The sequence below is a fragment of the Vipera ursinii genome (assembly GCF_947247035.1).
Source record: "Vipera ursinii genome assembly, chromosome: 1".
Taxonomy (NCBI): domain Eukaryota; kingdom Metazoa; phylum Chordata; class Lepidosauria; order Squamata; family Viperidae; genus Vipera; species Vipera ursinii.
Window position 1 is genome coordinate 182,297,842 of NC_139512.1, and position 19,650 is coordinate 182,317,491.

The following is a 19,650-nucleotide window of genomic DNA, read 5'->3' on the forward strand; positions in this document are numbered from 1 at the left end:
AAGAGGAGCCTCCCAAAACCTGGAACTGGTGTAGAACAAGGTTTTCAAAATCCATATAGCCATACTTCTATAGATTTTTGTTTACTGAAGAGAAAAAAATGAATAGACCTGTCTATGTATACTGGTGATTTTGATTACATCATCATTTTCCTTGTGTCAAAGTAAGTTCTTTGCTTAACATCAAGGAATAGATGGGCAATTTGCCAAGGGCTCAAGGGCCACAATTTGAATATAAATCTTAATTTGTTTGAATCATCCCTGCCAAGATGTTTGTTTGAACTTGTATTTTCCTTGAAAGTATTAAACTACCTTCATCTTTCTAGCTATATGCAATAAGACTAGGTGACAAATGAAGTTGTGAAGTAAGACCATTAATAACCTAGACTAAGAAAGCTGTTACTATCATAGAACATGGGCCCATAACTTTTAACAGCTGTATAAAAAGCAATGGAAGCACCGGGACAAAGATTGAAATAAGTCTTCAGGGGTGCTTTGTTTTTCTATTTAAATGAGAAATAGAATGGAGAATTTAAGAGTCACCTTCCTACAAGTCTTCAAGCAGAAGAATGTATTTCATGAATGTGCCCGTTGCAAGATACAACCAATTATGCAATACAGGTATATAGGTAAATAACCTATTTATATACAAACATCCAACATACAGTTTAATGTAGGCATAGAGACAGGACAGGCATACCAAACAATAAACTAACAAACAAATACAACTGTATGAAGTATTGTTATGAGTATTTATGATAACCCTAGAATTTGTCAAAAGAAATTGATTGACATTTGAAGATCTCTTTTCTTTCTTTTTTTAATGTATGTCAGCATTTTGAAAAATAAGACTGAAATCTAGTTAATCTGTACTTTTCTCACTGCATCCATCCAATCACCTATAAAAAATCTTCATCACTAAGACTGTATTATTTAGGAAAAAATAAATCTAACGATTACAACATCATCAATATAAGCAGATACTTATGCAGTAAGTATTTATTCCATACTGGTAACATATCTCCTTTTAAAAAAAAATACAATCATATCATAGCAGATATATTTAGCAATGCTTATTAGTTAACCTTGCAGAAGATCTTCAATGTAATTAAGCTGAACTTTGATGGTTTTCTTCTTCACAAGCAACTGCATACAGTACAGAATACACACAAACTAACTTCTGTCATGCAAATTCCCACAGAGAAACTCAATTCAGTGTTCCTTCAATCAGGAGAAATGAGGAATTTGGCAAAAGGCTATTTCTGTTATGGATCCCAGAACATTATGACATGTTCTTCTAAAGTTGGCTTATTGGATATAGCATTGATATTTTGTTTCCAACAGGTGGCACCTTTTTAGGCCTGTATAAAACAAGTTATATTTACTTCAATGGAAGCTATGTGATATGAAGGCAATGTCAAAGTGCAGCTTGTCTCCACAACATGCCCTTTGGGTGAGGAGAAGGCTTTCTTTGACTTTCTCCTCAGCACTGGTCAAAGTACATCCAGGGTTGGTGACAGTGGCACATACTATGGGATTTCCAGGCTGGTCAGCTATGAACATACCTGCAAGATTTTCTAAAGTCACCCAGCCTGGATATATTGTGAGGGCCACAAGCTGGGCAGGTTTGGTATGCATTGCCAGATTTTGCTGAAGCTATAAAGCTTGGAAGCAATTTGGCAAGTAATGTGAGTTCCTGCAGCATTTGCCAAAGGCAGCCTGCCAATGCAGATTTGGTATGTGCTATGAGGGCTGCACACTGGACAGTAGTGATTTCAGCAGCTGCTTTACCTTGAAGCACTTTGTCAATTGCTGCAGAATAAAGCTCTTCTCAAATTTACTTCTATAGTAATTGCCAAAGGGAGTTTTCTCAGCTTCCTCCTGTTCAACTCACATTAAGTGCATGGCACCTTATACAGATTTGCACAGCCCTAAAATGTTTTTACAGACTGACACCTTTTGCTAGATACTTGTTAATTTTACTTTATAATGGAACCTGATGTTCCAGCTTGAAATCATAGGGGTTGCTTTCTTTCTTTTTTAAAAAATGTTATTCTGATGTAATTTGTGTTTTAAGTCATATGCACTTCTAGAAACCTTATAACACATGTGTTTTAAATTAAATAATGAGGAAAGACCAGCTATAAAAAGCTACATATTGAAATGAAATTGTCTACATTTTAAAAAACAATATATAAAGTGTAGAACAGGTAAAAGATCTAATATAGAGTGACCTGAACATGTTGTTGAGTTCCAAGTGTGCCTTTCAGCACAAACAGGACCAGAAAATGGTCAAGAACTACTAATCAAGTTTTATGTATATTATCAGGTAGCTCTTTCTAAAAATGGGGACATTATACTACATAAAAGAGCTGCTTGTTGTTTAAGTCCATATCAGTCCCTTTGAAATAACTGAAAAATTCTGTATGATACAAATAATTTATAATGAATTAGTTTTTTAAATTGTTTACTCACTAATCTAATAGTTTACCATTGATGAAGCACTTGAAAGTATGAGGAAAGCTTCTTCCCGCCTAACAATATAACTACATTACCATTAGACTTGGGGTTGAACTCAAGTTACATCACTAATCATTAGGTCTGCAAAGCATTTGAAAGAGGTGCTTCACAAACACATTAGCATGAGCTAAGCACTTTGAAGTATTAAAGCAGCTGCAACCTCTGGAAAGTCTGTGTGACTCTTTCAATGATTGCCCCCAAGCCCCCCACCCTCTCCCTCTCCCTCTCTCTCCCCCTCTCCATGCAGAAAAAGTATTTTTTGCTGAGAGCCATCCATGTCCACAGTACAGGACACTTCTTCCCCAAGGCTTTCTTCAGGACATAATTGATTTAACACTTTGAGGAAAAATGCTTCAGTGTGGTAACACTTTTTCCAAATACTCACTACTAAACCTTACAGACCCCTTCATGGATTACTGCCTTGTCGTGGTGAAGGGGTTTGCGTAATTCAGTGAAGCTATGAGCTATGCTGTGCAGGGTCACCCAAGACAGAGAGGTCATAGCAGAGAGTTCTGACAAAACGTGATCCACTGGAGAAGGAAATGGCAACCTACTCCAGTATCTTTGCCATGAAAACCCATGGACAGTACCAAAAGACAAAAAGATATGACACTGGAAGATGAGCCTCTCAGGTCGGAAGGCGTCCAATATGCTACTGGGGAAGAGGAGAGGGCTAGTACTAGTAGCGCCAGAAAGAATGAAGCAACTGGGCCAAAGTCGAAAGGATGCTCAGCTGTGGATATATCTAGTGGTGAAAGGAAAGTCCGATGCTGTAAAGATTTTTTCTCCATAGGAATCTGGAATGTAAGATCCATGAATCAAGGAAAGCTAGACGTGGTCAAACAAGAGATGACAAGACTGAACATTGACATCTTAGGAATCAGCGAACTAAAATGGACAGGAATGGGTGAATTTAATTCAGATGACCATCAGGTATACTACTGCAGGCAAGAATCCCTAAGAAGAAATGGAATAGCCTTCATAATCAATAAAAGAGTAGGAAAAGCAATACTGGGATACAATCCCCAAAATGACACAATGATCTCAGGTCGAATCCAAGGCAAACCATTCAATATCACAGTAGTCCAAGTCTATACCCCAACCACCAGTGCTGAAGAGGATGAAATTGACTGGTTCTATGAAGCCCTACAGCACCTTATAGAACTAACACCAAAAAATGTTGTCCTTATCATCATGGGGGATTGGAATGCTAAAGTAGGAAGCCAAAAGATAACCAGAATAACAGGCAAGTTTGGCCTTGGAGTACAAAATGAAGCAGGGCACAGGCTGATAGAATTTTGTCAAGAGAATATGATGGTCATAGCAAACACTCTTTTCCAACAACCCAAGAGATGGCTCTACACATGGACATCACCAGATGGTCAACACAGAAATCTGATTGACCATGTGCTCTGCAGCCAAAGATGGAGAAGCTCTACACAGTCAGTAAAAACAAGACCATGAGCTGACTGTGGCTCAGACCATGAGCTTCTTGTTGTAAAGTTTAGGCTTAAACTGAAGAAAGTAGGGAAAAGCACTAGGCCACTCAGATATGAACTAAATCATATCCTTGACGAATATACAGTAGAGGTGAAAAATAGATTTAAGGAATTAGATCTGATAGACAGATTGCCTGAAGAACTATGGATGTAGGTTCGCAATATTGTACAAGAGGTAGCAACTAAAACCATCCCAAAGAAAAAGTAATGCAAGAAAGCAAAATGGCTGTCTGAGTCAGCTTTGCAAATAGCTGAGAAAAGGAGGGAAGCGAAAGGCAAGGGAGATAAGAATGCCTTCTTAAATGAACAGTGAAAAGAAACAGAAGAAAACAACAGAATAGGGAGGACCAGAGTTCTCGTTGGAGAGATGAAGGGCAAGTATAATGCAAAAATGGGCATGATAAAGGACCAAAATGGCATGGACCTAACAGAGGCAGAAGAGATTAAGAAGAGGTGGCAAAATTACACAGAAGGACTATACAAGAACGAGCTTCATGTCTCTGATAACCACAATGAGGTGGTAACTGACCTTGAGACAGACATCCTAGAATGTGAAATGAAGTGGGCTGAGCAACAACAAAGCTAGTGGTGGTGACAGTATTCCAGCTGAGCTATTCAAAATCTTAAAAGACGATGCAGTAAAAGTGCTACACTCAATTTCCCAGCAAATTTGAAAAACCCAACAGTCACCACAGGATTGGAAAAGATCGGTTTACATTCCAATTCCAAAGAAAGGCAGTGCCAAAGAATGTTGAAACTATCGCACCATTGCACTCATTTTACATGCTAGTAAAGATATGCTTAAAATGCTACAAGCTAGACTCCAGCAGTATGTGGATCGAGAACTACCAGAAGTACAGGCAGGATTTCAAAGAGGCAGAGGAACTAGACATCAAATTGCCAACATACGCTGGATCATGGAGAAAGCTAGGGAGTTCCAGAAAAACATCTACTTCTGCTTCATTGACTATGCTAAAGCATTTGATTGTGTGGATCACAACAGACTGTGTCAAGTTCTTAAAGAGATGGGTGTACCAGACCATCTTATTTGTCTCTTGAGAAACCTATATGCGGGTCAAGAAGCAACAGTGAGAACTGGACATGGAACCACTGATTGGTTCAAAATTGGGAAAGGAGTCCAGCAAGGCTGTATACTGTCACCCTGCCTGTTTAACTTATATGCAGAGCACATCATGAGAAAGGCAGGGCTAGATGAATCAAAAGTTGGAATTAAGATTGCCGGAAGAAATATCAACAACCTAAGATATGCACATGACACCACTCTAATGGCAGAAAGTGAAGAGGAACTAAAGAGCCTCTTGATGCGGGTGAAGAACGATAGTGCAAAAGATGGTGACTGCAGCCAAGAAATTAAAAGATGCTTGCTCCTGGGGAGGAAAGCCATGGCAAATTTGGACAGCACACTAAAAAGCAGAGATATCACCCTGCTAACAAAAGTGTATATAGTCAAGGCTATGGTCTTCCCAGTTGCAATGTATGGCTGTGAAGGTTGGACCATAAGAAAGGCTGAGCAACAAAGAATTGAGTCTTTTGAACTGTGGTGCTGGAGAAGACTCCTATAAGTTCCTTGGACTGCAAGGTGTTCAAACTGGTCAGTCCTAGAGGAGATCAACCCTGATTGCTCTTTAGAAGTCCAGATCCTGAAGTTGAAACTCAAATACTTTGGCCACCTAATGAGAAGGAAGGTGTCCCCCCCCCCCTTGGCCACCAGTCTCAGAAAAGGAGATACAGTCCATCATTAAAGGCTTAAAGAGCAATAAAGCCCCAGGTGAGGATTTTTTACCAGCAGAATTATTTAAGAAATTTCCCAGTTTGTGGGCCCTGTATTAGCACATCTTTTTACACCCATAAATAATACCTGCCATATACCAGATGGGTGGAAGATGGCAATAGTTTTCCCCATATATAAAAAAGGGAATAAAAAAGGATCCTAGTAATTATAGGCCCATCAGCCTGATTGGCATTGTAGCAAAAATATGTGCTAGGTACCTTTTTAACAGATTTGAAATCTGGGTAGAGGAAAACAACATCCTCACAGAAGAACAAGCAGGTTTTAGATAAAACAGATCTACTATTGATAACTGCTTTGTCTTGAACCATCTAATTACCAAATATGGCTATAAGAGAAGACCCCTGTTTGCTGCTTTCATAGACCTTACAGCAGCATTTGATATGGTAAATAGAGACGTACTATGGAGTAAACTGACATATCTTAAAATAGAACCCAGACTCCTGGCTTTGATTAAAGCCCTTTACACAAGTACCTGTTTGAGGGTGCGGTATGGGGTTAATGGGGCCCTGACTAACAGGATTCACACAAATAAAGGGTTAAGGCAAGGGGGGACTTTACTCAACCACAGTCCTAGAACAAACACAGTCCCAGCATTTGAGATGTATTTTGGGTGTAGATCCAAGAACATCTGCTGCAGCAGTTAGAGCTGAATTGGGAATTCATACAATTCAGGCATTATCTAAAATTAGAGCTTATACGTAACTACTGGTGCAAAGTTAATGAAATGGAGACTGATAGACTCCCCAAATTATGCCTACTAGAGCAAATAAAACTACAATCACAAATCTCCTGGATCACCAAACTAACAAATTTTGTAAGAAGCTGTGGCCTTCCTGTCTCTTGTATAACAGGAGAACTGTCCAAAAAATGAGTTGTCCAAAGAATTAAGGATATAGAAGCACAAACAGATATAGCTATCCTTAGTAAGGTGGGTAACTTGAAATGGCTGAGTAAATACAAACATACTTTTCAAGTAGAGAGTTATTTGAAGTTACAACTCCCAAAACATCTTAGGGAGATATTTACAAGAGCGAGATTTGAACAGCATGACACAATGGTCAAATATGGGAGATTTCATGCTATACCGTACAATGAGTGTCTCTGCATTTGCGGAGTGGCAGAGGTAGAGGACCTGGCTCACATCCTATTTGACTGTTGCCTGTATAAGAAGGTGAGAGACAGGTATCTTGGTCTATATAATGACCCATTGGCAAAAAGTTAATTGCTTTCATATAAAAACATGAATCATGGAGCTGGAAGGGATCCTGGAAGTCTTCTAGTCCAACACCCTGCCCAAGGCAGGAGACCTTATACAATCCCATCCAAATGGATGTCCATTTTTTTCTTGAAAACCTCCAACAATGGAGTACCCACAACTCCCCTGATTTTTTAAAAATTTATTAAATTTGTTTGGCATCCATCTTGCCACAAGGTGATTGTCATGATTCTGATAGATGAGACCAATTAAACCAAGATTCCTGAAAAATAATTGTGGTTCTGCATCCCAGGCACCTACCTAACACCTGTAGGAGGACATGGAAGACTCAGGGAAGAATCTGAGATGGAGAAGATGTCATTGTTCTGATGATTGAGACAAATCAAACAAATTAAAGGCATATTATTTATCTAAAAAGTCTTAGTAATGAAACAAAACATCGGCACTCATGGAGACAACTCCTCTTTCATTATTGGCACTAGCTTCCTTGTGGTTTTGGTCTGGGTGTGTCCAGTTATATCTGTCAAATGTTGCTGTTCTTCAGTAATTGGATAAGTGCCTTCCAACCTGGATGCTTCAGCATTTGTCCAAAGTCACAATTTTTGTAGGAACAATATAGATATGTATGTTACATTGTCTTCTTCTGGTTTTGATTGTGGAATTTCTCCTCTCAGGAGGTTTGACTTCATACTTGCAAAGCCCTATCTTATTTTCAACTAAACTACTGATCCCTCCCATCATATCAAGCAATAATCCCGTGAAAGGGAAACCAGAAGTACACTCATATGTACAGGCAAAAGACTGTATTGGGAAACAGATATAATCTCTTCCAAAAGTAGTTATTTATTTAATGTCAACTTTATAAACCAGTTTTCTTCACCAAAGTATGACTCACTCAACTGTTATTAAATAATTAATATAGAAATAGCCTTTGTCTGACATACAAGGAAGTGTAAGAAAGTTCACAGAAAACAATATGGATATACCTTTAACCTTTAATCCTATTGGAAAATTGCACAACACCATTCAACAAGCACTCATAGCTCCTTAAAATATATGTTGGCCTTCCTCCTTTTATTGGGGAACTATTTCTACAATACTGTCACTTTAAACTTTTATATCAGTGCAGCATCTATATTGATAGCATTACTAAAGAATAACACGTGCATCTAAAAGTTGGAGGCAGCCACAGACATTATAAATGTAATTATCTTAATCCCAGTATACTGTATAAATACAGAGCAGCTTTCAGATGAGAAAATTCTTCAGTTCTGATCCACAATAGGGAAAAGTAGAAATGTTTTAGAGAAATCATTTGGAGATCTCTGAATTTGACTCAGAGAAGTGAAAATTAAAAATGTAGCTGTCTGTAACAGTAGCTCTGGGAACTGTTGCACAATGCTATACTGGACTTACCACAAAGACTCATTTCCTACAGCAGAGGAGTACCTTCTGAGGTAGGAATCTCCTTCCCCCCACTTGTTTCAGAAGCACAGCAAAAAATGTTTCTGGCATTCTGATATCTGCAGGAGTAGATAATTCCTTGCTTGGAAGGCTAAACCAGAAAGATTGCTCAGGGAACTAAAACTTGAGAAAGAAGTAATACAGATGGGATACATAAAACTTCATACAAGATGACAATACTGAAAGAGCCCCAGAGAATACTCTTAGAATTTTTTCTTGATTATTCTTGGATGGGCTGGATGACCTGAATCTATGGTAGAAAAATAATCTTCATAATTAGTCCTATATATTCTTTTTCTACAGCAAATCAGGATGCCAACTGGAAGATACCAGACCTATCGCCTGGCAGTGAAATTTTATCTGTATCCCTTTCTACAAATATGTTCTGTAGTATCTTCATGCTGAAAGATGCTTCAGATGAGGCATAAGAGTTAATTTGATAGTGCTTTATCAAAGAAAATATGGAAGACACATGGCAACTGTTGTCCCCCAGGATGGCATTAGTGTTGAGAACAACCAATGAGTGATAGTTCCCTGGGAAGCAGGGATATTCTGAGTCTTGTAGAATAGTTTGATACAGGCCAAAGTTTGGGGATCATGGTGGGAAGGCTTAGTTATAGTGAGACTCTTGAAAGGAAACCAGTAGATTTTCCGATAATCTGAATTCCTGTTGTCCTCAGGAGCCCCCCCCCCCGGCTTTTGCTATCTTAGGCAGAAAAGTTGAGATGATCTGCTCAAAGTCCAGATACATAGTTGTAACCAGCTAATTAAGACTAGAGGAAAGGCAGAGGAGAGCAGCCACATCTTCAGCACTCATTGTGGGGAAGTAAAATAAAGTAGATAAAGTCTGTCTGTTTGTCTGTCTGTTGGTCTGTCTGTCTGTCTGTCTGTCTCTCTCTCTCTCTCTCTCTCTCCCCCCACCCCACCCATCATTGTCATCTTCAGCCAGATAACAGGGACAGAATTGTGCTGGAAGAAGCAGAGGCAGGAGAGGCAATGACTTGAGATGCCTGCTGGAATGAAGGTAGACTTGGCAGCTCTGATGGTTTCTCTGCACTTGCTGCCTTCTCCCACCCTCAACCTGGAAATCAAGTACATCAAAGTAAATGGCCTTTCTTACTTCTTTCCTGGAAAGCCTTGAAAACTGGGAAGCCCTTTGGATGCTGACAAATCAAAGCAGGTTTCAGAGGGATCTTCTCCTCTTCAGTTTCCCCCAGAGCTTCTTCAGAGTCTGGGCACAAGCAGTTGATTGCTATACTGAATTAGAGATCTGCACCATAATTTTTTTAAAAAAACTGGGGGGAGTCCCTTTGCATTTCAGTCTTCCAGATTTCCTTTTAACTTATTGCACTCTTTACAACTAAAGCTGCAAATGTTTTCTTTTGTTTTCTGTTTAAACCGGTCAATAGACCCCCTCGTCTTTTTCCCTTTAGCATTCCTGTAGGAGACGCAATCCAGTCAAGTCTGGCAAATTTGGAAGAAGTCCTCTTTTGCTGAGCTCCTTCTTAAGGAAGTAAAGACTGTGTGATCAGGGAAATGCTCATTTCTGGTTTTTCAGCACTAGCGAGTTCCAAGGTCTTGTTTTATATATTTATACAAGAGGCAGATAAAGTTTCAGATAATTATCCCAAGCTGAAGTTCTATTGGCCATTTGAAGTTTGCAACTTTCTGGCTATGAATTCCCATTTATATTACTCAGTGATGTTGGGCACGATCCTCTGGAAAGATTCCTTGCAGAGGTTTCAGGATGATTTCAACTGGGTGGAGTCCTGCAAGAGATGCTCCCACTAGATCATAGTCTAAGTTCAAACCTTCCTTCTACACTAATCCTGAAATGCTTTAAAAGGAGATTCAGTGCGTTAAACTTGAAAAAAATAATTGATCACACTTGAAGAGAGGTACAGAGCTAAAGATAGGATGGTTATATGGGGTGTATTTATTCCCATTTGCTGAAAATATCATTTTAGTTTCAAACTGAATTTCTGCATTTATTTATTCATTTTTCACTTCTTTTAAAAATTAAGAAATAGCTAGGCTAAGCAGATTTAAAAGCCTTTTTGTAGCCCTGCAGATCATTTGGATCAATTATCCACATTCATCTTTAAAATAAACCCTTCAGTTTGTTTGCAATAATTTTAACACCCATTGTAAATCACTGACCAGATTCCAGGGAGGGGATGCATTGACTTCAGTGAGAGAAGGAGGTTCAGGTGGATTGTAGCCACAGTGAACTTTGCCAAAGCAGCTTGTAAGTCCTCTGGAGATGAGTGGGGTGTGGGTACACCCTCCTTTGGATGTCTACCACATTTGCTTAATCCTTTTGTCTGAAATGGTATAGCGCTTCCTGCTTGAGCAGGAGGTTGGACTAGAAGACCTCCAAGGTCCCTTCCAGCTCTGTTATTCTGAATCCCTCTTTGCAGCAGGTTTAGTATTGCTGGAACAGTTTATGATTGGGATTTTGGCAAATGAACCATGTTCAATTAATAGGACAACCTGGGCCCACTGTAGCCTATCCACTACAATTTTCCTTCTACAGAAATTTGTGGCCAGCAGGAGTATATTGTTGCATAACTGGAGTTTGAATCTCTTGTTCACTTCTGTCAATGGAAATGATTCTTGGAGGTATCCCTAGAAGTTTGTTGCTGTCCGTTAGTTTGCAAATCATTGGTTCTGCTGAAAATTCAAAACAGGAAGGCCAAAACCAGAGAAAAAATAAAACAAATGCAAGGAAAGAAAATGAAGAACTCTTGAAGTGGTCCTGACCACCAGAATGACAGGAAGAGCTCACACTTGTTCAGCTCACACTGAAGCAAGCCAGAGGCTGGGACTGTGAAAAGGAGAATCTCTTACCAATGTAACCACATCAAAATCTTCTCTAGGCACTCACTCCCTTCCCCAGAGTGAGGGAAAGAATGTGGGACTCAGCTATAGGAAAATTAAGAGCAATTTTATGTTAAAAAGCGACTTAACACTATTACAACTTATTTACTATTTGTACATAAATAAAATACATGTTGATTGTCTTAACTATAACAAATGAAACTCCTAATACTAGAGTTTCTTATTAGATTTTAAAGTAGGGAATATATAAGAGCTATGCGTTCATACAGAAGTAAGGATGACATGTTCACCAAGACTATAAAACAGAATGTGAAGAAAATTTGTATGAGTTATCCTTGATCCCTTTAATAGAAGATTTTAAAAGACAGTTAAAAGAATGCTTTCTATACTGTAGATGTCCCATACATTAACTAGTACACTCAGAATTTATGAACTTCTAGGTCACACTGGAAAAAGCATTCTTAGTACCTATGAGGTTTCATGCCCATAGGCTGTTATGTGAGTTTCTTATGTGCTGTAGGGTAGCATACTTCCCATTAATTACTTTCAGAGATCCTGAAGTTCATCTTAGTCTCTCTTGTAGCTCAAATATCTTCATATTTTCTATAGAAAAAAAGCTGCCTCAAGCCTGTCAAATTTCCACTTTGAAGAACCTGTCCTTCTTGCATCTGGCCTCATATGCAGCAATAGCAATGCCAAACTATATTCCAGGCAGTATTTCTTTATTTTAGAATGCTTTAATTTCCATTAGATACTTGAAAGAACACGAATAATCTATAAATAGCTGATCAGAAATGTCATGATTTTGCCTCCTGGATGATACTGTTTCTTTAATAGTTGCTTTATATTTCTGAGTTTTGCTACTTTAGTAATATATCATTTATTTATTTTTATTTTTACACTGTTTTCTCATTACAAAAATTCCAAAAGAAAAATGTTTAGTGGGTTAATAATGAGACGTTTCTTCTAAAAAAATTAGTATTTTAAAAGAGCTTGAAATAAATCAACCTTGGGCTCTGGCATACCGTACTCATTTTCAAATCACTTCAGAGAATATGATGACCACGTAGCCACATGAAACAAGTATTCTAAAACTACTTGTGTATGTTTCTTCGCAACTTCCAGTGATGTTTGTTTTTCTTCAGTCAAAAACTCATAGATACATTTAATTAATCTTTACATCTCAAAGAAATCCTTGAGAATTTCTTTCCTTGCAATTTATACATCTCCCACAGTATAGTTGTACTTTATTCTATCCCTTAAGTAAGTCACGTCTTCCCACAAACATCTACATGTGCCCTCTACTCATCTATAGACATTGTGGAAACCATAATTTTAACTACTTATAATATATCTCTTCTTCTTTTCAATCTGGAATAAAAAGCTTTGTGAGTATCTTTTTTACTAACAGTTTGAATGAGACACCTTCACAAAAAAAGAAGGGAAATAAGGCCCAGCATTAGGGGTGTTAAATGTTTGAAATCAAAGAAAGTAAGAAATCCACAGGAGAAAACCTCATTGATTTTTGTGCACAATAAAACCTCTATTATTTCTGTACCAAAATCATATGATTCCTGGTGGCTTTAAGAGCATCATTAGGACATATTCAGGACTGATACTTTTTTTTTTTACAAAATTTGATTACCGTACATTTAAGAACTTTAACTTGCCAATGTTAAGCCTGGGGAACTTCAGTAAACTATGCCATCCCACCATACAATATCTCTTTAGTATGGTATAACAACAAATTGATTCTTTTGGATACAAGTCAGGTACTGAGGCTGGGGCGGAGCAAAATGTTGCTGAAAAATAGACTTTACTGAAATTGGTGAAACCAAGATATATGCTTACAGTATAATAGAAAGAAGCAAAAACAGAGAATGCATTTTATACTTTTATGGATTATGAACAGTTTGAGAGATTATGGTTTGCTTTTTATCTGTCTCTATTTCCTTTAACTATCTTGCATTTTAATTTATTCCGGATCCATTTGTTTTGTTCTAAACAACCAACAGTGATTTACTTCATTTTGGTAACTTGAATATAGAAATTTCATACCCGTTGCCCTAGTTCCCTTTTACTTGTTGAAACTAACATCAGTCAGAACTCTCTTAGAATTTCCCAACTTTACTTGAAGTGTGTTAGTTTGAAAGGAAACGACAAACAAAATATTAACTTGAAATAGGTCTGTTGATATAAGTACTTTTGTATGTTTAATCTATCAAAAAATAAACAACTAAAGCAATAGTATGAGCAATAGTATGAATCAACTCACTATGCCACTTAAGTAAGCTGATTTTAGTAATATTAACTCAACTTTAGCTTAACAACACAAAAAGCAGCTCCCTAGATTTGGTAACTTTTACAGAATCCTTTTCAGATGGAGTAAAATTAATTGAGAGTATCCTGAAGTTGAAGATAATGTAAATTAAAAATTCAAAGGCAGAGTCTCATCAGAACAGGATAGTATTTTCCTCAGACAGAGAAAGCAGAATTTATTCCAACTCCTTTGCTAAGTATTGGAAATACTTTTGGAGAGGCAATTATCATGCAACCACCTTTACTGTAATTCAATCACTGAATTTTACAAATGCTCCAGATAACAATATCATCAATTTGTAACCCTTCCATCTTTCTCAGAGCTATATCTTCTTTTTCCTTTTGAGGGGAAAAACTTTAAACACTGATAGACTGATAATTGCTCGACATTTTTCTTTCATATATCTGCAAGAACTCTAAATGGAACATTTTGCAAAAAAAATAAAGCAAAATTGTGGATAAGTTTCCATCTCAAATGCTTTTTTTAAAATTCCCAGGTAGTAATCATGGTTTACAAAGTTACATTATACAGAGTTTTGGGAAAACTGAAATTGAAAAACAGCTTAATCTTTTGTGAACTTTTATATTATTCTTGGCCTGAAAAACTTATTGTCATGCTGATTTATTTCTTATAATTAAGTTATTAAAATGTAATTACATTATGAAAGAGCAAATATAAAAAGAGTAAAACAAAGATATATCCTCATTAACAGGTCACTCATTCTTAGTTCTGAGAATATAAGGAAAGCTATTATGGTTTTCCAGGTTTTCCAGCCTTGGTGGAGCAGTGGGCTAATGCCTCCTTAAGTAACACCAGCTGCCTGCAATTAGTGCAGGTTCGCATCCCACCAGGCTCAAGGTTGACTCAGCCTTCCATCCTTCCGAGGTAGGTAAAATGAGGACCCAGATTGTTGGGGGCAATAAACTGACTTTGTAATAATGCCGCTTGGGGTGTGTGTGAAAGCCCTAATAAGCAGGCATATACATAGAATTAAGGCTACTGCTAAGCTTGTAAGCCGCCCTGAGTCTTCGGAGAAGGGCGGGATATAAATGGAATTAAAATAAAAAAATAAAAAATAATAATAATATTCTGATTTTTGAAGAATATTTAATCCCCAATTCAGTTTTGATCCAATTTCATCTAGTGCTATTTCATCTATAGCACTAAAGGTAAAGGTAAAGGTTCCCCCGCACATGCGTGCTAGTCATTTCCAACTCTAGGGGCCGGTGCTCATCTCCGTTTCAAAGCCGAAGAGCCAGCGCTTGTCCGAGGACGTCTCCGTGGTCATGTGGCCGGTATGACTAGACGCCAAAGGCGCACGGAGCGCTGTTACCTTCCCACCGTAGTGGTCCCTATTTTTCTAGTTGCATTTTTTTACGTGCTTTAGAACTGCTAGGTTGGCAGAAGCTGGGACAAGTAACAGGCACTCACTCTGCTACGCAGCACTCGGGATTCGACCCGCCAAACTGCCGACCTTCTGATCGACAAGCTCAGCGTCCTAACCCACTGAGCCACCGCGTCCCTCCTCTATAGCACTAGGGTACTATAATTAGAAAATAAGAGATAAGCCTCTTTTCAAGTAGTGGTCAGTTTTAATGGAGTTCTGAGAGGCACCAAGCTCAATGTTAGAGCACATAGGTTGACAAGGTTAGTCTCTGACCTTTGTGCCTAGACACAAATTCAGAGCACAGAGCTACAAAATCATGCTGCCTCAGAACCTGCACACTCAATCCACAGAGACTTTATAGATCCAGATGGACTGACACATGGACTGACTGATTGAAAGAACACTGTTGTGCAGAGTTCAGTCTGGCATTAGTGCTAAAAGCAAAAATACAAGAAACTCACCAGAGTGTGTCCTGAGGTGTCCTGTGAGGGCATCCCTTCTTCGGCAGGCATAGCTACAGAAGGGACATTTAAATGGTTTTTCTCCAGAGTGTAATTTGATGTGCCTCAGTAGATTCCCCTTTTGGGTGAAGGAAGCTCCACACTGGTTACAGTGAAAGGGACGCTCACCTATAGCAGATGAAAGAAGAGAAACAACACCTAAGAAACACTAATTGAAAGACCATTAATATCTAGATAGGCTGAAAATCTTCATCCTCAACATATATTACAACCATCTGAAAAATAAGGGACCAATTCATAGCAGCTAGATTGACCTTAGTTAGCAGCTGTTTCGTAGCCTTTTTTTCCAACCACATGACTTCATAATCAAACCCCATGACTTCATTATTCAGCTATTGTAGGCATCTAAAATTAAATGGGACAATTGCAATACTTTAAGCAGAAAAGAGCTATGCTAAGGAAAGGACAGTTATCAGCTGTAGAAAAGGAAAGCTCAGAAACACTTAGGAGGACCAGTGATCAAATTAAGTATATCATACAACCCTGCAGAATCCAAGAAAAAGCTACAAACTCATTTGAAAATCATGAAGCATTATCTCCTACCACAAAATTAAAACTGCAAATGTAAGAATTGTATACAGACATTTTAAGCTTCATCAATGATAAATTCTCTTCCACAATTCAAGCAGACATTATCATGGCCAAATACATTTCTCTATCTGCAAGTAAAGAACCACTTGAAACATGGCAGAGGGAATCCTCAATTTGTAACTGTCAAAACATTCTTCTGCAATGTTGTGATGTGACTGACAAAGTAACACGTCGGTTAACATTGCAACAAGGAAAGAACATTGTTGTTTATATTATTGTTCTTTTTAAATAATTTAGGTATATTCATGAGGGAACAGCGAAGTAATTTCTAAGCAATCTGAAGCTGTACATTTTACAGGTTAGCAAATTAAATATAATTAATGCTAATTAATACTAATACTAACCTATTTTAATAGGTTGTAGTTTCAGTTCTTGTGAATTCAAACTAAATTGTAAACTTAGATTTTAGAAATCAAATTACATTTCTAATTCAACTATCTGCAAAGCTTTTCATATGACTATTAATAGCATTAATATGTCTACTTGTCATTCCTGATATTCAAGCCTTTTCTGTCTTGACAGTTCAGGCCCAGGGACTTATATGAAGGTAGCCAATTTTTGCACAAAGGGCTGTATGGTCAGAGGGAAAAAAAAAGTCATGCTTTTCTTTGACAGATACAAAGCGGTTTCCCTAATTTCTTTTAATTGTGAAACACTTGATTAATTTAGCTTTGGAGGCTATATATAAGATTAATACCATCTTATATATTTCAACCCGCCCCAAAGGGCAGATATAGGGTACTAAAAGGTCACATTATGAAGAAATAGTACACAAGAAGTAGTCTAGGACTGTACAACCAGTCGCAATAAAGCAAAAAATGGAATAAATTAAAAGCTAGTAAAGGATGCTAACAAAATCCAAAGTGGATTCTTTGAATGTGTCCAAACCAAAAGAAAAGTAAAAGAATAAAATAAGCAGCTCATTGGAGACAGCATAATGCTAATAGGTAACAAAGAAAAGTTGGAACTACTCAATTCAATCTACTGCATCAAAACACGACACATTCTTTAGGAAATTATAACAAGTAGGGTAAAGGAGCAATATTAAATTTGAGATAGAATCATGATCAAGGACTGTCTCTTTATTTGAATGAATCTCACATACCAGAGGAACTGCACCCTAGCATACTGAATGAAGTAGCTGATAGTTTTGTCAAACCCTAATGTGCTGTCTTGGATGTGAGCTAGTACCATGAAAGGAAAACAAATGCACTTTTAAGTTGCATCCACATAAGTGTAATTTCCAAATCCCAGGAAGTAATAAACCTATTTTTTCTGAATTGGTTAAACTCAAACTTGAATAACCAGGTCTGAATACATTTTTAAGAAGGGTTTTTTAAATGGTAAGTTTCATGAATGGGCATCAAGTACAATCAGGGACAGGTTAGGCTGATGAAGAGAGAAGGAAGAAATTTGGTGTGTTCTCTCAAATACTTGGGAAGAAAAAGTATATTTTGATTCAGCATGCAGGTCATAGAATAATAACTGGCAGAATGAATTCTAATTGAATATTACAAAAAACTTCCTAAGGGTAACAAGAATTTGGCTATGAAACCAACTGCTGAGAGAAAGAGGGGACTCCTATTCAGTAGATCTGAATCAGGCAGGAAGGATATACGTTGCATGCATGAGGGTGTCTGTGGTTTTCTGCAACAGAAGCAGAAAGGATCCAAACACAGCCTGTGTGTTTTCTCCTGAGTTGATTAATCCTTTGGATCCCCCCCCCGGAGTTTATTTCTGATTTTCGAGGTAAAATCATTTAATATCCTTAACTAAGGAAGAACTTCACTGTTCAGAGTATTGAATGTTTCTGGAAGATGACTCAAAATTACAGTTTGGCCATTCTGTTACTGAGGACGGTTTTAGGTAATTGACATACCGTATTTTCCGGCGTATAAGATGACTGGGCGTATAAGACGACCCTCCAACTTTTGAGATGATTTTCAAGATTTTTCGTCTTATACGCCGGAAAATCAGCGAGCCCGGGAAGGCACGCCCTCCCCTCTCACTGTGGAGGAAGCAGGGCAGGCTGGTGTCTGGCGGGAGCCAGCAGGGCAGTCCTGCGCACGCACGCGCTCCTCGGCTGTTAAGGAACACTCCTTAGCAGCCGGGGAGTGCGCACGTGTGCAGGACTGCCCTGCCGGCTCCCACCCGACGCTCTTTCCTCTTGAGGCAGCATCGCTCCCCGGCTCCTAAGGAGTCCTCGGGGATGCTGCCTCAAGAGGGAAGAGCGTCGGGCGGGAGCCGGCAGGGCAGTCCTGCACATGCGCGCACTCCCCGGCTGCTAAGGAGTGCTCCTTAACAGCCAGGGAGTGTGCGCATGCGCAGGACTGCCCTGCCGGCTCCTGCCAGACACCAGCCTGCCCTGCTTCCTCCACAGTGAGAGGGGAGGGCATGCCTTCCCGGGCTCGCTGATTTTCCGGCGTATAAGACGACCCCCCAACTTTTGAGATGTTTTCATGGATTAAAAAGTCATCTTATACGCCAGAAAATACGGTAATATCCTTGGCTATGCCCCAATCAATACCTATATATCAAAACTTATTTGTAGAATTTTGTATACAAGTTTCATAAAAGGCTAAGAACTAATTCATGATACATATTAATATCATGCCAGAGTACAGCAGCTCAGCAGCTAATTATATTTCATAACCACAATTACTGCCTACTTCTGTTTACACTGGGGGTGTTACATCACCACAAGTCTAAAAAGAAAAGCTTCCAGGAGACTAGGCAAGGGATGTGTAATAGACTTATTTTATTTCTTCCAGGTTGATTCATACACAAGCAACTAGTGACTAAAACGAAAGGTAGTTAACATATTCTTCTCCATATAGTTACAAATTATTTTCATGTAGCATGGGTGTGTATATATGTGTACATGTGTAGATCTCTCTCTCTCTCTGTCTGTCTCTCTCTCTCTCTCTCTGTGTGTGTGTGTGTGTGCATGCTATGTGTAATGTGTGTGTGTCAGAATCCATTTATATCTCATTTCTAAGCTAACTGCAAATCTCATCTCTCCCTGGATTCTCCATCCCAAGGGGGAGAGGGAACAGGCATGGAGTTTTATGGCTTTCACTTCATCCCTTAAATATAACCTTTGTTTATTCCGCCTGCTTGCTATCCATCATAATATAATCAATTGCTTTCTCACTAGGCATTCCCTCTCATCTTACGGGCAACTAAGAAAGAGGGTGGAAAAGGGAGGAATGAAACTCTCCGGAATCTGGTTTGTTTCTCCCAATGAAGTACAAGGGGGGTAGAAATGATCCTGCTGCAAACGGACTGTTATCTCTACTATCCCACGATGGGCTTACCACCTAGAGCAGGGGTGTCAAAGTTGCGACGTCACATGATGTCGCGCAACGTATCAGAGCTTTTTCCCCATTGCCAGCAATGGGGTGGGTGCAATTTTGTCTTGATGCGTCCGGCCCATGGGCCGGCAGTTTGACACCCCTGACCTAGAGCGTGGCTGATCTGG

At 38.7% G+C, this 19,650-nt stretch overlaps 1 protein-coding gene across 9 annotated transcripts in view; it reads right to left on the reverse strand.

Annotated features, from left to right (window-relative positions):
* The window catches only part of IKZF2 (IKAROS family zinc finger 2), a 174,570-nt gene that overhangs the window by 57,184 nt on the left and 97,736 nt on the right, over positions 1–19,650 (reverse strand). For all 9 annotated transcript variants that reach the window (XM_083354655.1, XM_083354654.1, XM_083354662.1 and 6 more), the window contains one exon: positions 15,519–15,686. In XM_083354655.1, the coding sequence (XP_083210781.1) occupies positions 15,519–15,686 (168 nt within the window). The remainder of the gene's footprint in view (positions 1–15,518; positions 15,687–19,650) is intronic.